Source organism: Diabrotica virgifera, chromosome 6 (assembly GCF_917563875.1).
Source record: "Diabrotica virgifera virgifera chromosome 6, PGI_DIABVI_V3a".
Lineage (NCBI taxonomy): Eukaryota > Metazoa > Arthropoda > Insecta > Coleoptera > Chrysomelidae > Diabrotica > Diabrotica virgifera.
In genome coordinates, this window is record NC_065448.1 from 241,279,498 (window position 1) to 241,302,958 (window position 23,461).

Consider the following 23,461-nt stretch of genomic DNA (forward strand, 5'->3'; position numbering starts at 1 on the left):
CGTACCCACCTCTAACATTTCCTCTTCCTTACCCCGAACAGGGAGAAGTTGGTTTTTTGCGGTTTCCCAACTTCATTGCACAATTATACCTGTTCGTCCCAAGAAAATAGCCGCAACTATTTTCTCCACTCGAACGCTCACTGTCCACGCTGCGCTCAAAGCCACCTCCTGACCGCCGACGAGGGACGCAGGTTCGCCTGTCGTTGTACAATGGTTTCTAGGGAGCTTGGTCGAAAGCAAAGCACGGACAGTACACGTAAATGTCTATGGAACCAACAACAATCCATCAAACTTTCTTCTCTGTTGACTTCTGGCCTTCTGGACAACACCGTCTGGCATAACCCAGGATCCAAGAACACCAGGACACGGCGCTTGCCCCGGTGTGGTTTTCGGACTGTTTGCTTTGCTGCCAACACAATACATTCACCTCAAACCCTGAAGAGGACAAAATCCTAAACGGGGAAGCACATTGAACGCATTTCTTCTAAACATTATCTAGACAAGCAAATCAAACAATGTGGCATGGCAAGTGAGACTGGTAACAGAGTATAATAAAGTGCAACTGAGTCACATAAACTCGCCAATATTTTCGCGTGTCTACGAGTAGTTGGCTATTTACAGAATTACGTACTATTAACACATAATATAATATATTTCTATTGGTAAAAATATTGGTAAATGGAATTATTTATCGTCATAAAATATTTATTTGCAAGATTTTTAAATGTTACCAATGGCAACAGTGGTTACATTGACGCTTCGCCAATGGTGGTGAAAGCTGTTTTAGTCCATTGTTTATTTCGAATGTCTCCAAGTATTGTTGTCCAATTCTCACCTTACCATGTAAAAACGACAAGAAGGTGGGACAGATGGATATCAGCGCCGGTCTGAACCAATAAAGAAAATTCAGCATTTAATCGTTTCATTTAAACGATAAAGGGTTTTGTTGTTACATTTAAATACAATAATTTCAAGTGTTAAAATATTTTAATTTGAACTTAGACAATAGACAATAAGTACTTAGATAATAATTTATCAAGGTGACAAACAAAAATTTAAGTAGAGGTAAAGAAGTATAGAATTTGTTTAGTATTAACATTTTTCTAATGATGTACCTACCTAATTTATAAAATATATTATACTGACTGGCGTAATAGACTTGGGAAGGTCGAGGCTCTTTCATAGGGCTGTAGCACCATTGATGATGATGAAACATTATATTTATTATTTATTCCTTATACGTTTCTTTAGATTTTTTCGGTAACATATTCTCAGTCGCTTTTTTGGCTTTTTTAACTATTTCTTCAGAAATATCGAATTTCTCTTGCATTCTGACTTTTTTTTGACAATGTCACCTAGAAAAACTTTGTTTACGTTAATAAGAAATTGCTAACCAACATCACTTTCCTAGCAACGGTACTAAATACCTGCTGCGATACAATATTACTTCTAATTAATATAAAATAATATTAAAACTTTAATTGATGCAATGAACTTGTATGATATAAAGTTTTTTATGTGCCACGTGCATTATTAGCTGTTTATACCCTAGGGCGACATATAAAACTCTCGGGCCAGAGGCCCTCGAATTTTTTAAACTTGTCGCCCTTAGGGTATAAACATCTTTGTAATGCCCTTGATACATAAATAACTAATAAAATATATTTAAAATAAAATGGATATTTTTAACCCAGACTTCCTTATTTTCATTATTAAAAACGTAATCCATTTTATTCAAAAAACTTCTTTCTATAATTTTCATTTTGTTATGCCTATTTTGTAAAATAGATTTATTTAATATTGATTTTTTTATTTTAACCGACATATTGTGGTTCCGCCACTTGTAATGTTACTTTAATGTAAAAGTTGCTTTTGACGAGGTAAAAATTCAAACAATTGACTACTAAATAGATATGTAAGGGTGTAAACTTGTAAACTATTCAAATTCAATGGCCGCAGCTGTACATAAAATAAAAATCAGAAATCAGATAATATACTCGTATTTTATTTTAATCTAATAACGTTCTAATAAGTACAATCATCTTGGTCTGTATCGATTATTTGGTCACGATCAATATTGTTGTCGTCAAGAACTTGGATAATCGCATCTATCTCATCTCGTGTTGGAACTGGAGTTCTTGTTGTAAGGAAAAGACTCTCTGCAACAGAAAATGAAATGATTATTTTTTATATTAATAGTCTAGGCGCCAAATAGAGGTCACCGTGTCCAAAAGAGACAAAAAAAAATGTTTCACATAAAAATTGTTCCTTAATAAATAACGAAGAAAAAAGCGTTTACTAAACTAAAATCCAAAAATTAGAACTCAAGTTATTGGAAAATTAGTGCACAATGCAAATTGCAAATTGAAAAATAAGTATTTTTCGAAGCTTTATCGATTGTAACTCGGCTTTTACTCATGAAAATGAGCCTTAGAAGTACTAAATTACTTTTTCTTCATTTGTTTTAAAGTTATACCCGTTTGAAGTTATAATTTTCTTAAAAAAATGATGCATTAATTTGTTGATAAGGGTTTCAGGCAATTTTGAGCTCTAAACATTTATTATTTAATTAACAATACTGATAGAAGAGCCCAAAAGGAACATTTTGAGCTAATGAAAATGTTCGTAAGTTTATTTTTGGTCAAGATATCGATATTTTAATCGCGCGCTCTGAGGAGCAAGATTGGGGCCCTGATTCTAATTCAAATTTCGACTCAAAACAAATCGCAATCAATATGGCGACGTTGAAATGTGACTGTGCGAGCCTTGTGGATTTTAGTTGAACTAACGAAATGATGTCACAAAATAGCGATTTATTGAAATTAATTGCGACTCCAAAAAAGTTGTTGATAATAGTTTCGAGTCGAAATTATTGTAACACGGACATGAATGAATCGCCGAAAGCGAGGTTAGGTTTAGTTTAGGAGATGTGTTTTGTTTGTTTCTTGCAAGGAAAACTAAAGCAAAAGGTATTAATATGGATGGGTTTTATGGAAATTTGCTGGTTTTGCAGGAATTAGATTGAATAGTATTAAATGAGAAGTATACCTAATAATTGAGAATGTTTACAACGTGCATTATCAACTCAATGAAAAATGTAAGGTAATAGTCTGGGAAAATTAGTATAAAACAAAGAAAATTATGTACCAGCTATTTTATTGCTGAACATGCTGGAATCAAATATTAAGATTTCATTTAGTAATATAGCTATGCAAAGTCCGCAGAAAGTGTGCTATTCTTTTTCTCATGATCATCTTTCAGTGCGTCACAGTTTTTCGATTTCTTTCTAACGCATTAAATTGTATGTGACAGAAAAAAAGGCACGTCGGTGATTAGTTTGGTAATTATTCTAGTTCTGTTATTATTCTAGTTGTCGATAGATGGCGCCATAATAAAAAAAATAATTTTTTTTTAATTAGATAATAATATTACAAATATAATCTGCATAATTTATAAGACTATACAAATCAATGAAAATACCATTTTATAAACGCAAGAATCACATTTGATTTGTTTTTATTCCAAATTGAAAATAAAATGTGACAACTGTCTAATTTAACTAAAATGTCATGTTAGAATAAATGTCATAAATGTGTATTATCACGGACTTACCCTTTTTCCTATCATTTGTTACGCACTGAAAAATGATCATGAAAAGGACAATATTTGGTTTATAAAAAAATTAGCGCTCCGAATTCTTTTTTCCATTATTGCATATTTTCAATTATATCATAGATATTTTTTTTTTCGATTTCCTTCGGCAGAAACTTTCCTCGGAAAATTCGGGTTTTCCAAACAAAATCTTTAATTTTCAACTAAAATTTTAGGGAAGTAATTATTTATCAATAATTAAATAACATGGTGACATAAATATTTTTTGTTATGAGTGTCTTGAAGATATGAAAATTTGTAAATACAAAGAGGACCGGAATAAAAAACTAATGGTTCAAAGATTGAAATCCTGTTGTTTACAACTCTGTCCCAAATGCCGGTCAAATTTGACCCGTTATACCTGGAACCACTCAATTCGATTTTTTTTCTTCGAAGAAGAAGCCGTGCCCTTTTCAATAGCGCTAACTTAATTTAATTTATTCTGATATTTTCCGAGGGGTTCTATTTGTTTATAAGCAAAAAATTGTTTCTTTATAACATTCCTGAGACCGCTCAAATAGTCCAATTTCAATTCTGTAAAGTACGTTGAATAGGTATAGTGCTTTTTTATACGAAAATCATAGTTATTCTGGTGTATAATAATCTTTCTGGTTATTATTTCGACCGAAATTTTTTAATTAACCTTTTAATTATTGCTAAATTATTGGTTAAATTGTCGCCGGCCTCCTGATATATAATCCACTATAAAAAATCTTTCATGTCATCAATTTATTTAATTATTGATAAATAATAACTTCCCTAAAATTTTAATTGAGAACTGCAGAGTTTTTTGGGAAAACTCGGATTTTCCGAGTAAAATTTTTTTTGAAGGAAATCGGAAAAAATAACTTTGTGCAGAACTAAATTACGGTGAATTTTTATTCGAGTGTTTTTGGTTTAAAGGAAAATCTTAGGAGTTACAGAGCACTAATTAAAAAAAAAGAAGATTTAGGAGTGCTAATTTGTTTATAAATAAAATAACACACTTTCTGCGGACTTGTAATACCCCATATTACTAATATATGCAATCTTAAGATTCGATTTTAGCAATAAAGTAGCTGGTAAATATCTTTTCCCAAAAATGGCATTTTTTCGATAATTTTCCCAGACTATCAACAAATGTTGCGGTGGTAATAAACCGGAGCGCCAACCGAAATTTTGAGCAGTGTCAAAATGATAACGTTAATATCCCCAGTTGTAACTAATATCGAAATGAATAAGAATCGCTATAAATTTCGACCATCATGGTGGTGTCGAAATTTTATTGCGACCTCGAAATGAATTAGAATCACGCCCCGGCTCACAGCGTAAAGGTTTAAGCGTTAACTTCTCCATGCATTTTAGCAACAACTCAACAATTACATTACACTATAGGGCTTTTCATCGATTGTCATTTGTTCTTAGCTTCTGTCATGTGTCACATAATATTAATGTTTCTACGTTATACGACTTTGGTTTGTATCAATGGTATATACCAATAACGTATGACGTAGTTATATTAATTAATATTATGTGACACATGACAGAAACTCGAAACAAATGACTGTGAATGAGAAGCCCTATTGAGAAACAATGACTTTTTTGTTACAAATAGACAGAGAATTGACAGTAGCATGTTATATTTGTAGACATTGACAGACATTTTAAGAATAGGGAAGGCATCCTGAGCAAAATAGTGTAACACGAGAGCAGTCGATCGGTGTCTTTACCGTGATATTACTTGACTGTGAGCCGATCTTGAGCCTCAGAGCGTGCTATTAAATGATCGATATCTTGACCAAAAATAAACCTACAAACACTTTCCTAAGCTCAAAATATTCCTTTTGAGTTATTCTATTATTAATGTTAACTAATATACAGTCGGAAAAATGAAAGAATACCCATGAACGATCACATCAATCACTTATTTTGTATTTGCTGTATTTTTCTATAACAAACGTTTGTTATTTATAGAAAAAGACAACAAATCCAAAATAAGTGATTCATGTGATCGTTTATGGATATTCTTTCATTTTTTCGACTGTATAAATGTTTATTGCTCAAATTTACTAAAAACCCTTATAAACAAATTAATGTACAATTTTTTTAAGAAAATTCTAGTTTCAAATGAGTACCTATAACTTTAAAACAAATGAAGATAAAGTAATTTGAGAAACTTTTTTTGGAAGTCTATTAATCAATCTTTAAAATGAGATATTGAAAAGCTCATTTACATGCGTTGTAGCCGTGTTACGATAGATAAAGCGTCGAAAAATACTTACTTTACTGTGAGCCGATCTTGCGCCTCCTAGCGCGTCATTAAAATATCGATATCTTGGCCAAAAATAAACTTATGAACATTTTCGTAAACTGAAATTGTTCCTTTTGAGTTCTTCTATCATTATTGTTAATTAAAGTATAAATGTTTATAGCTCAACTTTGCTTGAAACCCTTATAAACAAATTAATGTACAATTTTTTTAAGAAAATTATAACTTCAAACAGGTATAACTTTAAAACAAATGAAATATAACGAAACGTTAATAAAAATCATTCTTTAATAATATTGTGGCTTATTTCCCATTATAAATAGTTCAAACAAATGAAGATAAAATAATTTAACATACTTTGTTTGCCTATTAATGAAGCTTTAAAATTAGTCTTTCTTATTTGCTTGCGTAGAAGCCGAGTTATGATCGATAAAGCTTCGAAAAATACTTAATCTGCGATTTGCAATTTGCATTGTGCACTAATTTTACAATATCTTAAGTTTTAATTGTTGGATTTATGTTTAGTAAACGTTTTTTCTTCGTTCTTTTATTAAGGAACAAATTTTATTTGAAACATTTTTCTAATCTCTTGTAGTTCATGAGCCAGAGCCTCTTTTGACCACTCGGATCGAAATCCACCCTCGAAATTCGTAATTAGCAGGCAAATATCCAAAAGAAACCGTTGAGTTTGTTCATCGGATTGAAAAGGCTTATATATCTGTAGTTTTCTAATTCATGAGGGTTTCCTTTTTTGTACAATAGAATTACTTCAGGATTGTGCCATTTGTCGGGTATATTACTATTCAAAAGGCACATTTAAAAAGGTTTTTTATTTTCTAAAGAAGACAAGTGCCTCCGATTTTGATTGCATCAGTAACTACACAATATTTGCCTGGAGATTTGTTATTCTTAGCTTTTCTTATGGCTACATAGTTTTATTTCGACTATTGTGATTTCCGGTAGTAGTTCTGATCCTTGGTTGACAATGCCCTTTTTCCTTGTTAATATTTCTGGTACTTGATCTTCTTTGCTATTTACTATGTGTTGGTTTGTGTACAGCAATTTGTAAAAGTCTTCAACTATTTTAAGGGTGTCCTCTCTGTTGGTTGTAAGATGACCATTTCTATCTTTCATCTTTATTATCTGCTTTGTCCCCATTCTTAGTCTTCTTCTGAATACTTTCATACTTCTATTGTTCTCAATGGTATGTTTGATTTGTTCTTAGTTGTATTTTTCTGTTAAAAAAATGCCACATAGATATTTAAATCCTTTAAAAACTTCGAAGTTATGATATAGTAATATTTTGCCTTATTCGCCGTCGTTCTTGTTTTGAGACGACCAAGTATTTTGTTTTGCCTTAACAAGATATTCTTATTGAAGATATTCTTAACTTCTAATGTTGATTGTGTCACAGCATCTACGCCGTCGGCAAAGGGAGTACGATTTTTGCGAGTACGAATATATACATTATTACAGTCGAACCCGCTTATTAGAGTACCGGTTATAGAAATATCCCGGTTTAAGGAATAGAAATTTGAGGTCCCGAAACGTTTATATTTACTCCTTAATAAATTTATCCGCTGATAGGAATACGTTTTAGTTAATTAATATCGCTTAATCGAATATTATTCAAGTGGACGGATAACTTTTTATTCATATTTTCCAAAAAAATTAAAATTATGTCTGGGTTATTATATTTTTCAGATAATAAATACTTTATTACCAATACTTTATTACGCACCAGTTGGACCCTTTTACGAAATACAACAGGCCATAAAATACCTACTTTTACTTGTCTCACAAAACTTGTAAAAATTTCTATTGCGACCTACCTCGTTGCAGTTATAAATTTTATTGGTTAATGGCTTATTGACTTCGATAATACAATGGCAAACAAGAATAGAAATGTTCTCTTTTATTGATAACCGCCCTGTTCATAAACCCGACATGAGTTTGAATATTTTAACAATCCGTTTTTAAAGGACGAATATTTTTAAGAGTTGTTTCTTTTGACGATAATTTATCGGTTTTCGAAGATACTGAAGATTTAGAACAAAACAATGAAACCACCCAACTCAATATTAAAGCGAAAGATGAGGCAAAAGATGAAGATTTTTTCGATTTTGTGGATATTCCATCCAATTTGGCAAGTCCTAACCGTTTGTAATATTATAAGAAGATTTCTGGAGGGCCAATTCAATGTAATTTTTTCTAATTTGTATAACTTAAAGATTTTTCAAAAAAAATGAGAAGTAATTTTGGCGTATGCATTTTAAATAAGATAATTACATGTTTACATATTGCACATATTTCATGCTTATTAATGTGGTAGGGGAGCAAAGTATGCTAAATGTGCAGTCACTCGAGCGCTTTGGGGGCCTATTGGGTTATGAAGAGTAGGTCCTAAAACCAAAAAAAGTTAAGTAAAGTTTTCCATTTTAGTGGGCGCTTGCCATTTTTTAATTTAATTTTCCATTTCCAACAATTGTTTTTTCCGATTATAACGCCATCTATGCATAATTCGAAAAAATGTTTCGAATAAAAGTTACTTATTTTTACGTAAGGAATCCAAATCTGCAATAAAAAATGATGGCTCCTATTTAAGATTTTAAAGTAACCCCCCACTCCACCTCCGTGGGGGGTCGTGTTTGGCACCATTCGATAGATTTTTCAAAAATATTGAATAAGTGTATTTTACAGTTTTTCGATCTGATGTTCATTTCGCGAAATATCGCGGGATTCGTATTTAAAATATTAAATTTACCCCCCACCCCTCTCCGTGGGACGTTGTGTTTGATATAATTCGATAGATTTTTAAAAAATATTAGGCACATATTTTTTAGTTTTTCGATCTGCCATTCATTTCGCGAAATATTCGCTTTTTTCTTGTGAAATTTTGGGACTCACCCATTTCCTTACGCCAGGCTTAAATCGTCAGATTTTTGAAATATACACTCTATTGCATGTACTTAACTTACGTTATCTTAATCTGACAAGTTCGAGTTTTTTTAAGGATAGATTTTTTTTTCGGGCCCCCCTTAACGAACTCCCGTGTGTTAAGAGCCAATATATGGTAGAGGTACATCTGCAGGGTACCAGGTTTCTCCCATATGCTAATCTGACGCGCTCGAGTAACTGCAAAAATCCCCGCTTGGGCTCCCCTACCACAGAAAATGTAATTTGGTTTTTTAATAAAATAAGTTACACTGCTGTATCATGGACATAAAAGGACCTAAAACCATATAAATATAATGTAAATGTAGGTACATACATAGTATGTACTATTATTATGTAGGTCTATTCAGTAGGTACACTTATTTCTACCAGCCATCAATGATCGGGTATTAGAATATCCCGGTTATAGGAATATTTTTGCTTGGCACGAAGGCTATTCCAATAAGCGGGTTCGATTGTATATACATTATAGGTAATATTAAAAACGGTACATACCTAGAAAAGCACCATTACGTTCAAAACAGACGAAACCTACAGAATAATTTTCATAGTCTGTACCAAGAACATAGAAAGGTACAGTTACGTCTGAAAATAAGTTAAAACGTTAGAAATCGTATTAAAACAACAATTTGTCGAATAAAAATAAAAATGAATAATTTTCATTTCGTTGCAACACAAAGCCAACACCGTCCTATATTTCAGTTCGCTTAGAGAGCGCTACTCTGGCGCTTTCAAAACTCGTTAGTTTTTCATCAGAAAATGCATATGTAGTTATCTTTAAACCTTCTTTAAGAAAGTAAACAAAACACAAAAAGATAAAGAAAAAAATCATTCTAATAAAAAAAGATAGCAAAAAACTGACAAAAAAGACCAAAAAATTAATAAATAAAAAAATAAAAAACAATTATGAGCATAATAAAAAATGTAATAATAAAATAATAAATAAATATTAAAAAAAACAAGAGAAAAAAATTTTTTTGTTATAAGAATCAAAGGAAAATTATAATTAGGCTCATGCCTGTTTTACTTCGATTTTCCATTTTCGAATAACCATTTTCATTTCGTTGCAACACGAAGCCAAAGCTGCGTTATATTCCAGTTCGCTTAAAGAGCGCTACAAGCACTCTTATCGAACTTAAAATGGTTATTCATTTTTATTTCTATTAGTATTAGTCATTTCTGAGTATGTAGGGTCCATTTTTCGTTGGAATTTTTCCGCGCTGGACAGGTGGGATGTGAATTGCAAATCATAGAATTCCTTCATCTTCATTTGCTCCAGCGTCGGAGTGTAACCAGAAAAATGGTCCCAATAAAGTTTTTAATTTAATATTATTTCATATTTTATTAAATTGAAAACTTTTACTTGTATTTGTCGAATACTTGAAACGCGAATCTTGTACTAACCTGGATTTAAGAAATGTACTAGAAATCGACCTTCCCCAGTTGTTGAACCTTGTTGTGCTTCTCCTTCTAGAACGTGTGTCTCATTTGTCCTAAAATATAAATAAGAATTTCAGAAATGAATTTTGTACCAAAAAAATATTTGCTTGGCAGTTTTTTAACAAACTTATTAAAATATAATACTAAGAAGATGGACAGAACATTTTACGGAAAAGCTTGAAGGAGATGGGAGTGAGACGAACCCTGATATACCATTAGACCAAGCAGACAACAGAGAAAAGAGTCCACCAACAATAGCCGAGATTAGAACAACAGTAGACAAATTAAAGAACAATAAATCACCGGGATCGGATCAAGTAGCATCGGCATTACTGAAGGAAGGAGGAGACGCACAACAGAAAACAATACATGAATTGTTAACAAAGATATGGTCAAATAAGCAGCTACCAGCGGAGTGGAATAGCGGTATTATTGTACCATTACATAAAAAAGGAAATCAGTTAGAATGTGGAAACTACCGTGGAATCACGCTGCTGAATGCAACATACAAAATAATGTCCAACGTCATTTATGAAAGACTTAGACCACACGCTGAAAAAATAGTTGGCAAATACCAAAGTGGCTTCTGTAGACAGAAGTCAACAATAGACCAGATATTTGTTCTGCGACAGATCCTCGAAAAAACAAGTGAATATAGCATCGACACACATCATCTCTTCATAGACTTCGAAAGCGCATATGACAATATAAACCGAGAATTCTTAATAAAATAAATGAAAGAATTTAATATACCAACCCAACTAATAGAACTTATAAAAGAATCTCTAAAAGTAGAAAGTAAAATCCGGATACAAAACGAACTAACGGAAACAATAGATGTGAAAAAGGGACTACTCCAGGGAGACGCTCTATCATGCATCTTGTTCAACATCGTACTCGAGAAAATAATGAGGGACACAACAGTCAATACTAGAGGAACAATCATTAATAAAAGCGTGAAAATACTAGCATTTGCAGATGATGTTGACATAATTGCAAGATCAAGAAGAGAAATGATAGAGGCATTCAATCAAATAGAACGAGCTGCACAAAATAGTGGCCTTAAAATCAATCAGAACAAAACAAAATATATGCAGGTAAGTAAAAACGCAGAAATAAGGCAGCCACAAAATATAACAATAGGAGAATACAACATTGAGGGGGTAAAAAACTTTACATACTTGGGATCCCTAGTCACGTCTGATAATAACCTTGCGGAGGAAGTGAAGAGGCGAATATTTATTGCCTATAAAAGTTATCATGGCTTAATCAGTTACCGGCAACTAAGATCAGATAACGTCGCAAGAAAAACAAAATGCCAAATATACAAAACCTTAATAAGACCGGTACTCACATACGACTCAGAAACTTCACTAAAAGAGAGGAAATATTGCTAGCCACATTTGAAAGAAAAATCTTGCGACACATATATAAGGGCACAAAATAAAACGGAATTTGGCGAAGAAGGCACAACTTTGAACTATACAAAATATACCAGGATACGGATATCATAACATTCATTAAAATAGGACGGCTGCGTTGGATGGGACATGTAGAAAGAATGGAAGAAGACGATATACCAAACAAAACATTCAAACAGATGCCAGTAGGAAAAAGAACAAGAGGAAGACCGAAGCTGAGATATTTAGAACAAATAGAAAATGATATAATAACCTTAAAAATAAAAAACTGGAGAAAAAAAGCACGAAACAGATCAGAATGGAGAAGGATCCTGGAACAGGCCAAGACCCAGAAAGGGTTGTCGAGCCAGTGATGATGATGATGATTAAAATATAATATCGTCCATCGGATAGCCTAGCGGGACGACAGGTGGCTCGCACATTACTTGTGAGTTCAATTTATGGCCCAGTGAACGCAAAACAAAAAGGCTAAGGCAGCAGTTTAAAATTCATCAGAATCTGAGGCTTAGACTAGAATACGCTGGTTTCTGATCGGCCTATGGGGGAGCAGTACGGCAAGGGATAAGTGCTTGCGGCTCAGTGATACTCCTCCATAATCTAAAATACCGGTATACATTAGAATATAATATTTGATTTATTATACTGTACATTATCATATTAGTGTATAACCGATAACAGAAGAAGAAAAAATTTTAAAATGTAGTTAAGAGTTTATGAAATGGGAATTTTGACCAGACATATTTTAAAAATATTCGGTGAGACGTCTGCTGCTAACGAACGCTTCGATTTTTTGTAATTTTTTTTGTATATTATAAGAGCTTAAAAATCCGACCACTTATGATACTGCGGCGTCGTTCAACTACGGCGTCGTTTTGTCGAATTCAACTAAACTTACGTGCTTAGAAATCGGCCCACTTAAAAATTTGACCATATTTGATGTATCATATTTCCTAAAACTGTTGGTTGATTTAAGTGATTTTTTAAAAATGTTATAGCCTGATTCTTTAACAATACTACTGTGATAATATTGTTGCTAAACAGGTAAATTTTCATTGTATACCGGGTGTACCAATGAAACTGTGTTTTTTCTCAAACTTCTCATCGCCCTGTGAAATATTCTAGCACTTATAAAATATTCAAATTAAAACCCAACTATAGCCTAAGGTTTTCTTAATATTCTGTTTTTTGACACATTTATTTATGTTGGATAATAAAAAAGTTAGGTACTTTAACAACAAGACATGTTCTTCATCAATGCACGGTGTTTCTAAATAAGTGCGACAAACTTTAAGGGGTAATTCTGCATGAAAAAATAATGACAGTTGGGTTTATAAACGTATGTCCGCAAATGTTTCGTTACAAACATTACAAACGTTACATAACGTTACAAACGTTAATTTTTTCTTACAAACTGACGATTTATTTTATTGCTTTAAAACCAGTTGAGTTATGTCAATGACATTTGGTGGGTTTTAAGACGTAGTTATTGCACATTTTTTTTACATACAAATAAGAATTTAGTATTCATCATTAGCGTGCATACGTGTAATATGACCGATCATATTACCCGTATGCACGATAATGGTGAATATGAAATTTTTAATTTTATCTCAAAAAATACGCAATAACTATCTCTTAAAACCTACCAAATTTAATTTGCATATCTCAACTGGTTTTAAAGCAATAAATAAATCGTCAGTTTGTAAGACAAAATTCAACATACCGTATCTCGAAAACGAAACATTTGCGGACATACTTTTATAAAGCCAACTGTCATTATTTTTTCATGCAGAATTATCCCTTAAAGTTTGTCGCACTTATTTAGAAATACCGTGTATTAATGAAGAATATGTCTAGTTGTTAAAGTACCTAACTTTTTTATTATCCAACATAAACGAATGAATCAAAAAACAAAATATTAAGAAAACCTGAGGCTATAGTTGAGTTTTAATTTAAGTTATTTATAAATGCTAGAATATTCCACAGGGTGATGCGAACTTTGAGAAAAAATCACAGTTTGATTGGTACACCCGGTATACAATGAAAATTTACCTGTTTATCAACAATATTATTACAGTGGTATTGATAAAGAATCAGGCTATAACATGTTCAAAAAATCACTTAAATCGGCCAACAGGTTTAGGAAATATGAGACATCAAAAATGCCCAAATTTTTAACTGGGCCGATTTCTATGCATGTCAGTTTATGTAATTGGCAAAAATGTTGATGGTGTGTGAATGTGCACCAGCGAAATACACAATTTGACCACGGACAAACTCTCCTGTCTGCTCTAGGTATGCAGAATTGACATCATCGACGATGTTGTCGAACGACACCGTCGTACCGGTGTTATTGACTTAACTTACTCTGAATTGATATATTGCGTACGACTCCTTATAGTTCCATCGGCGCCTACTGCAATATTGGTAACAACACATCTTCCGTTATCTTCCAGTAAAGTTGGATATCTACCTTGTTCGTACCAGTCACCCAAATACTAAAAGAATATATTAAAAATAAACATAGTTCTTTTAAAATTAGAATCTTGAGTTCTTTTAAAATTAATTTCATTTTAGTCACAACAAAATGTTGATATATTGGTCCCAAAAATATATCCAAAAAGTAGAAATCTACTGAATGTGGCAACGCTGAGCTCTTACTTGGAGTAGAACGCAAAATACCTGCTTTCTTTGTTCCGTGGCGATTATGATAGAAAGCGATACGTCTCGACACCGCTTTCTGGATAACGCTTCGAGGTGAATATTTTGATGCATGGAATACCAGTCGTATAGAAACGAGTCTATTGATAGATTTACACGTCTCGGAATCCCAGTCCTGGTTGTACATACAATAGTCGTTACTCGCTCTGATACGATTTTTACGAAGTAATCAGAGTAATCAAAGTAATCAAGGTAGATACAATAGTCGTTACTCGCTCTGATACGATTGGTACGAAGTAATCAGAGTAATCAAAGTAATCAAAGTAGATACAATAGTCGTTACTCGCTCTGATACGATTGGTACGAAGTAACGAAGTAATAAGAGTAATCAAAGTATAAGTAATTAAAGATTATAAGAGTATAAAGTATAAGAGTATAAGTAATCAAAGTAATCAAGCTAGATACAATAGTCGTTACTCGCTCTGATACGATTGGTACGAAGTAATCAGAGTAATCAAAGTAATCAAAGTAGATACAATAGTCGTTACTCGCTCTGATACGATTGGTACGAAGTAACGAAGTAATAAGAGTAATCAAAGTATAAGTAATTAAAGATTATAAGAGTATAAAGTATAAGAGTATAAGTAATCAAAGTAATCAAGCTAGATACAATAGTCGTTACTCGCTCTGATACGATTGGTACGAAGTAATCAGAGTAATCAAAGTAATCAAAGTAGATACAATAGTCGTTACTCGCTCTGATACGATTGGTACGAAGTAACGAAGTAATAAGAGTAATCAAAGTATAAGTAATTAAAGATTATAAGAGTATAAAGTATAAGAGTATAAGTAATCAAAGTAATCAAGCTAGATACAATAGTCGTTACTCGCTCTGATACGATTGGTACGAAGTAATCAGAGTAATCAACTGGTCGGCTTATATTTCACAAGTAAAAAGGAAGCAGTCTAGGTCATTGTTTCTTATTCGTCAACTAGCAAGGGTTGTCAACTTTGAGACATTGAAAGTGACATATTTTTCTTTATTTCACTTACACCTAAGCTATAGATTAATCTTAAGGGGCAATTCAACAAATGCTCTTCAAATTTTGAGGATGCAAAATAATGCTATCCGGATTTTAGCAGGGGTTAGTTATCTGGAACATTGCCGACCTCTATTCATCAAATTAATTATGCCGCTACCTACTCTGTTGATATATCAAGTTCTGACTGAAATTCACAGAAAACGGGCCCATTTAATAAAGCAGTCTGATGTTCACGTTCACAATACGCGAAACTCTCACTATTTGCGAACAAATCGCTGTAGATTGCGTCTTTCAGATAAAAATTGTCTTAATTATAACTATTACAATATTTAAGCAAAAGATATTAAACAGCTAATAACCCAGTAAATGAACGGGAAATTCGGCGATACCGTGTAATTTTCAGGGGCAACTCCGAATTGCATGAAAATTTGGATTTTGGTTCTACTTACCCTCCACTTCAAAGTTGAAATTGTTCTGTTGGTTGCTTTTACTTGGGGGTGACAGTCACCCCTTCTCGGGGGTGAAAGAACATACGTTCAAGATAAGACCGGAAATGGATAAATTGACTGATTTTAAGCAACTTTTGTTGTATAGAGTTTTTTACGTAAGTCAATACTTTTCGATTTATTTGCCATTGAAAATGTTGATTTTTCGACAAAAAAAACTACGTTTTCAGACCGTTTTTCGCAAATAATTCAAAAAGTAAATATTTTATCGAAAAATATATCCTTAGCAAAAGTGTAGCTTATAAAAAACCCAAAAAAATGGTGTATCAGTAAAGTCTATCAATCAAATAAAAACAAAGTTGTAGTTCACGAAAAATACGTTCTTATTCGTCTAATTCCAAATCGAATATTTCAAGGTGAAATCACCGAAAAATTAAGCACTTTTCGGGAAAAACCTATTTAAACTTTTTTAAAGTATTTATAAAAAGCTTTGTTTTAATTGTTAACAAAAGTTTTAGCCTTAAAAATAAGCTAGTTACGCCCAAAATAAAGTTGGCCCTCTTTTTTTTTGTAAAAAATTATGAAAATCTCGCCGTGTTTAGCTCCCCAAATGAAATTAATCGCTACGCTTTACAAACAATTTACTTGCCTATCTATTTTTTATATGATCTGTGAGTCTCACCGGTTTAATGTGTTTAATTTTGAAAGGGTTATAATTGAGAAAGCTTGAATGGGTCACTAATCACGAGTGTATGCAAATTTTGAACAACCATATCTTAACCAATTTTTGTCTTACGGAGAAACAAAATGAAAATAGCATATTTATAATAGCAAAACCTACATTTTTTTACTCTTTAAGATTTTTGTTATCACTAATACTTTTTAAGTTATTTTGAAAAAATGAAATTTTTCAAAAATTTTTAGAAATTTTTTTTTAATATAAAATCAAATGTTTTCAAAAATAAGCACTTCAAACCAATCAAACTTACAAATCATATAAACAATACACATACAGTTAAAATAGATGGTAAAGCCAAACGATTAAATTCATTTAGGGTGCTAAATAGAGGGAGGTTTTCACGATTTTTTTTACCAAAAAAAGGGGGCAACTATTTTTTTCAGTGTAACTCGTTTATTTTTGATGCTGTAAACTTTTGCAAAAAACAAATAATAAGATTTTTTTCGATACTTTAAAAATGTTAATAAGGTTTTCCCGAAAAACGCTTCTTTCTTCGGTGATTTCGCGTTGAATTATTCGATTTGGAATTAGACGAATAAGAACGTATTTTCATGAGCTACAACTTTGCTTCTACTCAATTTGTAGACTTTACTGGTACACCATTTTTTTCGTTTTTTTATAGGCTACACTTTTGCTAAAAATATTTTTTTTTACAAAATATTTACTTTTTGAGTTATTTGGGAAAAACGGTCTGAAAACGTAATTTTTTTGTCGAAAAATCAACATTTTAAATCGCGAATAACTCCAAAAGTATTGACTTACGTAAAAAACTTTATAGAGCCAAAGGTGCTTAAAATAAGTCAATTTATCTATTACCGGCCTTATTTTAAACACGCGTTTTTCACCCCCCGAAAAGGGGTAAATGTCACCCCCCAAGTAAAAGCAACCAACGCACAAATTCAACTTTGAAGTGGAGGGTAAGTAGAACCTAAATCCAAATTTTCATGCAATTCGGAGTTGCCCGTGGAAATTACACTCCAAAACGGTCATTTATTGGGCTATAAGCTTTATTTTTGGCTGCAATGCTACTCAAATGGGGATTAATTTTTTTCAAATCCTGAGAAAACTAATAAGTATTTTTGAAAAATTTAAACGCAGCATGAAATATTACGTTCTTACCGAGGGCCGAAAGTCCCTGAAAACTTCTTTAATGTTTATTTTAATAAATTACAGGGGTGAAAAACTAAGAGAAAATGTAGTGTGGTTTTTAATTTCAAATATCTCATTTAAAAGAAATTTTTATTCATTATAAGGGACTTTCGGCCCTCGGTAATAAAGTAAACTTTCATTCTGCGTTTAAATTTTTCAAAAATACTTATTAGTTTTCTCAGGATTCGAAAAAAATAATTACATTTAAAATACATTGAAAACTTTGACAGGAGTCAAAATGTTCCTTCCCTCTTAACAGTTTCATAAAAGGTATCTGTTGAAACATTGCTCTTATTGCTCGGAACAATACATTGCAGAACATCCCCTAAAATGCTTACCGTGACACAAAATATTTTTTGTTAATCTATGTTCTTGTTTGTGATATTTATAAGTTATGTTTTATATTTCTATTTTATATACCTTGTAATTTTATATACCTTGTAATTTTTATATACCTTGTAATTTTGACTTGCTACAAACAATATTCTTTTGTAAAAGTAGTTAAAAATAAATCTATGTTTTTATCAAAGTAGTCAAAGTAGATACAATATTCGTTACTCGCTCTTGGTTCGAACTAACGAAGTAATCAGAGTAATCAAAGTGACGATTTGTCTCTCTGTGTAGTAATCGTTACTTTCGGTCTTCGTAAGTAACGAGTACTTTGTAACTTTTTCAACATCTATACCAATAAAGGTCGCGTCATATTATAATGCACGTCGCGTTTTCGGCACGTAGCGTTTGCAGACCGGCAATCGGACTGCCCATTCACATTATCATACATAGAACGTTTACGTTGGTTTCAGTTTGGTGCGGTGCAGATGTGTTTATTGTCTCAACACATGTTTACATGACAAATTGCCTCGAAAACTACTTTTTAAATTAGACCGGGCAGTATCGTCGCCCCGCTAGCGAAATTATTCCGATTCGATATTTTTAAACAAACTTACTCAAAAAGAAGTCCTTATAACATATCCACAGGGTGCCGGGCGGTACCGTGGTCGAAAAATTGTTTAAACATTTTTTTTAAACAAATTCACAAACATATTTTTTTCATTTCGAGCAATATTTTTTTAGATAAACTGGGTCATTCTGGGCAAAAAAGGTATCTTGTCATTTTTCTCTAAAATTGATTGTTGTCGAGTTACATGCGATTAAAAATTTGAAAAATGCGAAAAGGCCATTTTCAAGGCTTAATAACTCGATTAAAAGTATTATTATGAATTTCAATAAGTGACCAAATCAAGTTTCAAACCCCTTCTTCAAGGTCCCAAAGAGATTTGTGTCATTATTTTACTACAAAGCTGTTATTTTTAGTTATTAACAATTAGCGCTATAGTCCAACTGTATCGTCGCCCCCGTTAGCGAAACTATTTCGATTAGATGTTTTTGCACAAACTTACTCAAAAAGAGTCCTTATAACAAACACATCCACAGGGTACCGGGCGGTGCCGTTGTCAAAAAATTGTTTTAACAATTCTTATTAAACAAATTCACAAAAATAATTTTTTCATTACGAACTATTTTTTTTTAGATAATTTGGGTTATTCTTAGCAAAAAACATATCTTGCAAAAATGCGGAAATGGCCATATAACTCGACAACAATCAATTTTAGAGAAAAATCACAAGAGACCTTTTTTGCACAGAATAACTCAAATTATTATTAATTTGGGTTTAATTAAATTATTAATAAAAAATTATTTTTGTGAATTTGTTTAACAAAAATTGTTTAAACAATTTTTAGACCACGGCACCGCCCGGAACCCTGTTGATGTGTTATATGGGAGTTTGTGCAAAAAAATCTAATTTCGCTAACGGGGGCGACGATACAGTTGGACTATAGCGGTAATTGTTAATACAGTGGAACCCCGTTAACTCGGATTAATTGGGACCGCGGCCGATCCGGGTTATCGAAAATCCGGGTTAGCCGGAGAAAATGGTAAAAATTAATAAAATATGGTATGCTTACAGATAAACTCCGTTATAATTGTCACACAGACACTGGTAAACCACGTTCGCATTCCACACAAAACCACACATACAAAGCGTCGTCAAAAGTCTCATTCTTAGCTTTATTAGCTTTGCACCGATTAAACTGTCTTTTGTTATCATTTTGAAAAAAAAATTCTTCGATTTTAGTTCTATTTTTCTTCCAATCCGATACTGTAGATGTACCGACACCATAATATAATGCTGCAAGATTCACCTTTATCAATTCTACTTAATGCTTCTAGTTTCTTTTCCATTGTCACTACAACATTTTTACTTTTTGTTGCCCTTATAGACAAAAGACACGCAAACACAAAATCTGAATAAATTTACGAACGATTCCAAAACGGAAGCGAACAATAATACGACTTTACTACACATAATACCGTCTCTAATGTTATGTTATTTAATAAAAGTGATGACTAAGACCATTGTTAAAAAAAGAATTTTAATAGTCTTTTCTAAACAATGCTAACACAGACAGTTTCAAAAAATACAGGTGCATGTTGTTTTTGACAATGAATGTGGTGTACCATGAGTCATTTTTACTATGTTATATGTAGTTCAATCCGGTTCCATTATCTCTCAAATATTATATTACATAGAGTTGGTACAAAACCTCGTGAACCTTGAAAAAGCATATGTATAACCGAAATAAAATGAAGCCAAAAACATACGACTATTTTATTTGCTGCGAATTGCGCGACAGGGTCCCATCTGCACCCTGATATTTTCAGTAATGTCGGATTCATCAATTGTTTCGTTCGTATATTGACGTCACCAAATGAATGAATTAGGTTCACGAGATTTTGTAACAGCAATACATTTTTATTGTTGAAATGTTTGTCTGATAAAAATCGGTCCGGGTTAGCCGGAGTTCGGGGTTATCGGGGGCCGACTTATCGGGGTTCCACTGTAGTGAAAAATAACAGCTTTGTAATAAAATAATGACAAAAATCTCTTCAGGACCTTGAAGAAGTTGTTTGAAACTTGATTTGGTCACTTATTGAAATTCATAATAATAATTTTGAATCGAGTTATTAAGCCTTGATTTTTCGCAATTTTAGAGAAAAATGACAAGAAACCTTTTTTGCTCAGAATTACCCAAATTATCTAAAAAAAAATATTGCTCGAATGAAAAAATATTTTTGTGAATTTGTTTAAAAAAGATTGTTTAAACAATTTTTCGACCACGGCACCGCCTGGCACCCTGTGGATATGTTATAAGAACCTCTCTTTGAGTAAATTTGTGCAAAAAATCGAATCGGAATAATTTCGCTAGCGAGGGCGACGATACTGACCGGTCTAAATACTCGGTATCAAATTCAAAGAAATACCTACATAAACAACAAGGGGAAAACGACCCGTATCTGTCAACATCCGAAAAATATTGTTTTCGAATGAACCGAACGCAGACGTAACGTGTCTTATACGCTACGTTACGTGTCTTATACGCGCAATATGAATGGTTCAATTTAAAAACCATTAAATTATATTTTTCGCAAACGAAACGCTACGTGACGAAAACGCGACGTGCATTATAATATGAGGCGACCTTAAGAGGGTAGGATGACATCAAGCTCATCCATCACTTGGATTCAGGGTACCCGAGATGGGATGCAATGTGGACTCAAAACGGCTGATGATGATTATAATATTCGCGTATTTACCTATATATTAAAAATATGCAAAAAGGTAATTTAAAAAAAAATAAAAATGTAACTTACTGCACGTCCGTCGAAATTTGCAACTCCTTTTACATCTGGACATCTTTCAACAGGAATTTGTCCCTGTGCAGATATTACCAGCAAACAAAAAGTTACTGCAAAAGCAATCATTTTCGTGGTTTATTAATTTGATAATAATCGATTTTAATGAAATATAATCTCCTTTTATAACAAATTTTAATGAATGATTAAATAATGTGCGTCTGAAAATTGTGAAGAACCTGCTTCATCTTTAGAATAATTACCATTGATAGCCAAAGGTTGAAATTCGTTGTGCAATAGATAAAATAAGATGGATTAATTTTTTTAATTTATTCGTAAAACGTAATTTATTCATAATATTCTTCTATAAGTCCATTACTCGAAAACTTTCAATCTATCTGAAAGGTCTTTTTCTCCAATTTCCTACTACCGCTACTACTGCTACTACTACTAATCAATAATATAAGATACGCAGACGACACAGTGGTATTCGCTGACAGTGCTGAAGCCCTCCAAGAATTAATGAACCCTCACCGATGTGGTACAAAAATCATTATAATTGAAGTGGGAATACGCTGGATATGTAGCTAGGAGCGATCTAAAAATCTAAACAAATGGCACAGAACAATTCTAACCTGGAGACCATACCAACACAAAAAACCCATGAGATGGACAGATGATATTTTTTTTGTATATCATTTATTATTATTTCTTTATATTTACATTTACTGATTTAATAATATTTTACAGCAGTGTAAGATACCTGGAAAAGTGATCGAAAATCCTTTCCTGACGCCCTTTATTTGTTTTGTTTTATTAATTATCCTTATTTATTCATTTTCAGTACATTATTATTATTATTTAATAAAAAATGAATAACCATTTTCAATTTCGTTGCAAAACGAAAACACAGCCGAACCATATTCTAGTCCAATCAGAGAGTGCCGCAAGCACCTCTACCGGTTTCGAAACTTATTAGTCTCTCATCAGGAGGCACATATGTTGCTCTCCCTGATCCAACCAAAACAAACCCCGGCGTGCAGTCCCGAATTGCAACGAACGAAATGGCATAGATGCCCTAGCGGCAACTGCTAGCAAAAATATTAGGTTTTCACTCTAATGGCATATAGAACATCCCACCAGAATGAAAACAATGGGAACCTTCTCTGGTTACACCTCCGAGGCTTCTACAATTTGCAAGCCATACGGATGCTGAGACTAAGGAAGATGAGGGAATTCTACAATTTACAATTCACGTCCCATCTGCTCAGCGCGGTAAAGTTCCAACGAGAATGGTTCCCTTCATACTCCACACAGAGTAAATGTAAATAAAAAATGAATAACCATTTTCAATTTCGTTGCAAAACGAAAACACAGCCGAACCATATTCTAGTCCAATCAGAGAGTGCCGCAAGCACCTCTACCGGTTTTACCGGTTTATTATTTAATGCGTTATTTTCTAGTCATCATCACTATCTATTTTGATCTACTGTCTTTGACAGGCATGCAAATTGGCCGTATCCATCCTTGAGTGTTAGGTTGTCGTTTTCTTGCATATCCTGCTAGCCTAACTGCATTCAGTTCCATCTTTTCCTATCCCTACTTCCCTACTTCTGTCTGTAGTTTAACTTTCTCCTCATTTTATCATTTCCCTATACTAATACTACTGCAAAAGTAGTGATTTGTAACATCGGCTTCTCCAACGGGAAGCTATTTTCATTTTTTTGTCATATTAGCTACAATTAACTTTACAATTCTTATTCTCTTTACATTCACTCCAACAGAAGTTTCTTTTTTGTTAGACTCTGCACAAGGGATTTGCACAAGGAAAGAAAAAACTAGAGTAATTCGAGCAGTGGGTGTACAGAAGAATTCTGAAAATATCGTGGACAGAACACGTCATAAACAAAGAGGTTCTGAGAAAGAAGAATAAAGAAATGGAAATCCTCTTCTTCTTCTTCAAGTGCCGTCTCCTAATCGGAGGTTGGATATCATCATCACTATCTTTACTC

The 23,461-nt window shown here is 32.7% G+C and overlaps 1 protein-coding gene across 1 annotated transcript; it reads right to left on the reverse strand.

Annotated features, from left to right (window-relative positions):
- Positions 1–1,984: 1,984 nt before the first annotated feature.
- On the reverse strand, positions 1,985–21,633 carry LOC126887434 (apolipoprotein D-like). The gene is made up of 5 exons (XM_050654965.1): positions 21,468–21,633; positions 14,083–14,213; positions 10,259–10,347; positions 9,350–9,439; positions 1,985–2,159 (listed from the first exon to the last, which is right to left on the reverse strand). The coding sequence occupies exons 1-5, from the start codon at positions 21,576–21,578 to the stop codon at positions 2,026–2,028; spliced, it is 555 nt and encodes a 184-aa protein (XP_050510922.1). The 5' UTR covers positions 21,579–21,633; the 3' UTR covers positions 1,985–2,025.
- Between the last annotated feature and the right edge of the window lie 1,828 nt (positions 21,634–23,461).

Bases quoted from the DNA above. Each gene is read 5' to 3' on its own strand.
- LOC126887434 (XM_050654965.1), bottom strand. From the start codon at position 21,578: ATGATTGCTTTTGCAGTAACTTTTTGTTTGCTGGTAATATCTGCACAG. The intron at 14,214-21,467 runs GTAAGTTACATT...ATATTCTTTTAG, and splicing joins CAAATTTCGACGGACGTGCA to TATTTGGGTGACTGGTACGA. The intron at 10,348-14,082 runs GTAAGTTAAGTC...TTTATATTTTAG, and splicing joins ACGCAATATATCAATTCAGA to GACAAATGAGACACACGTTC.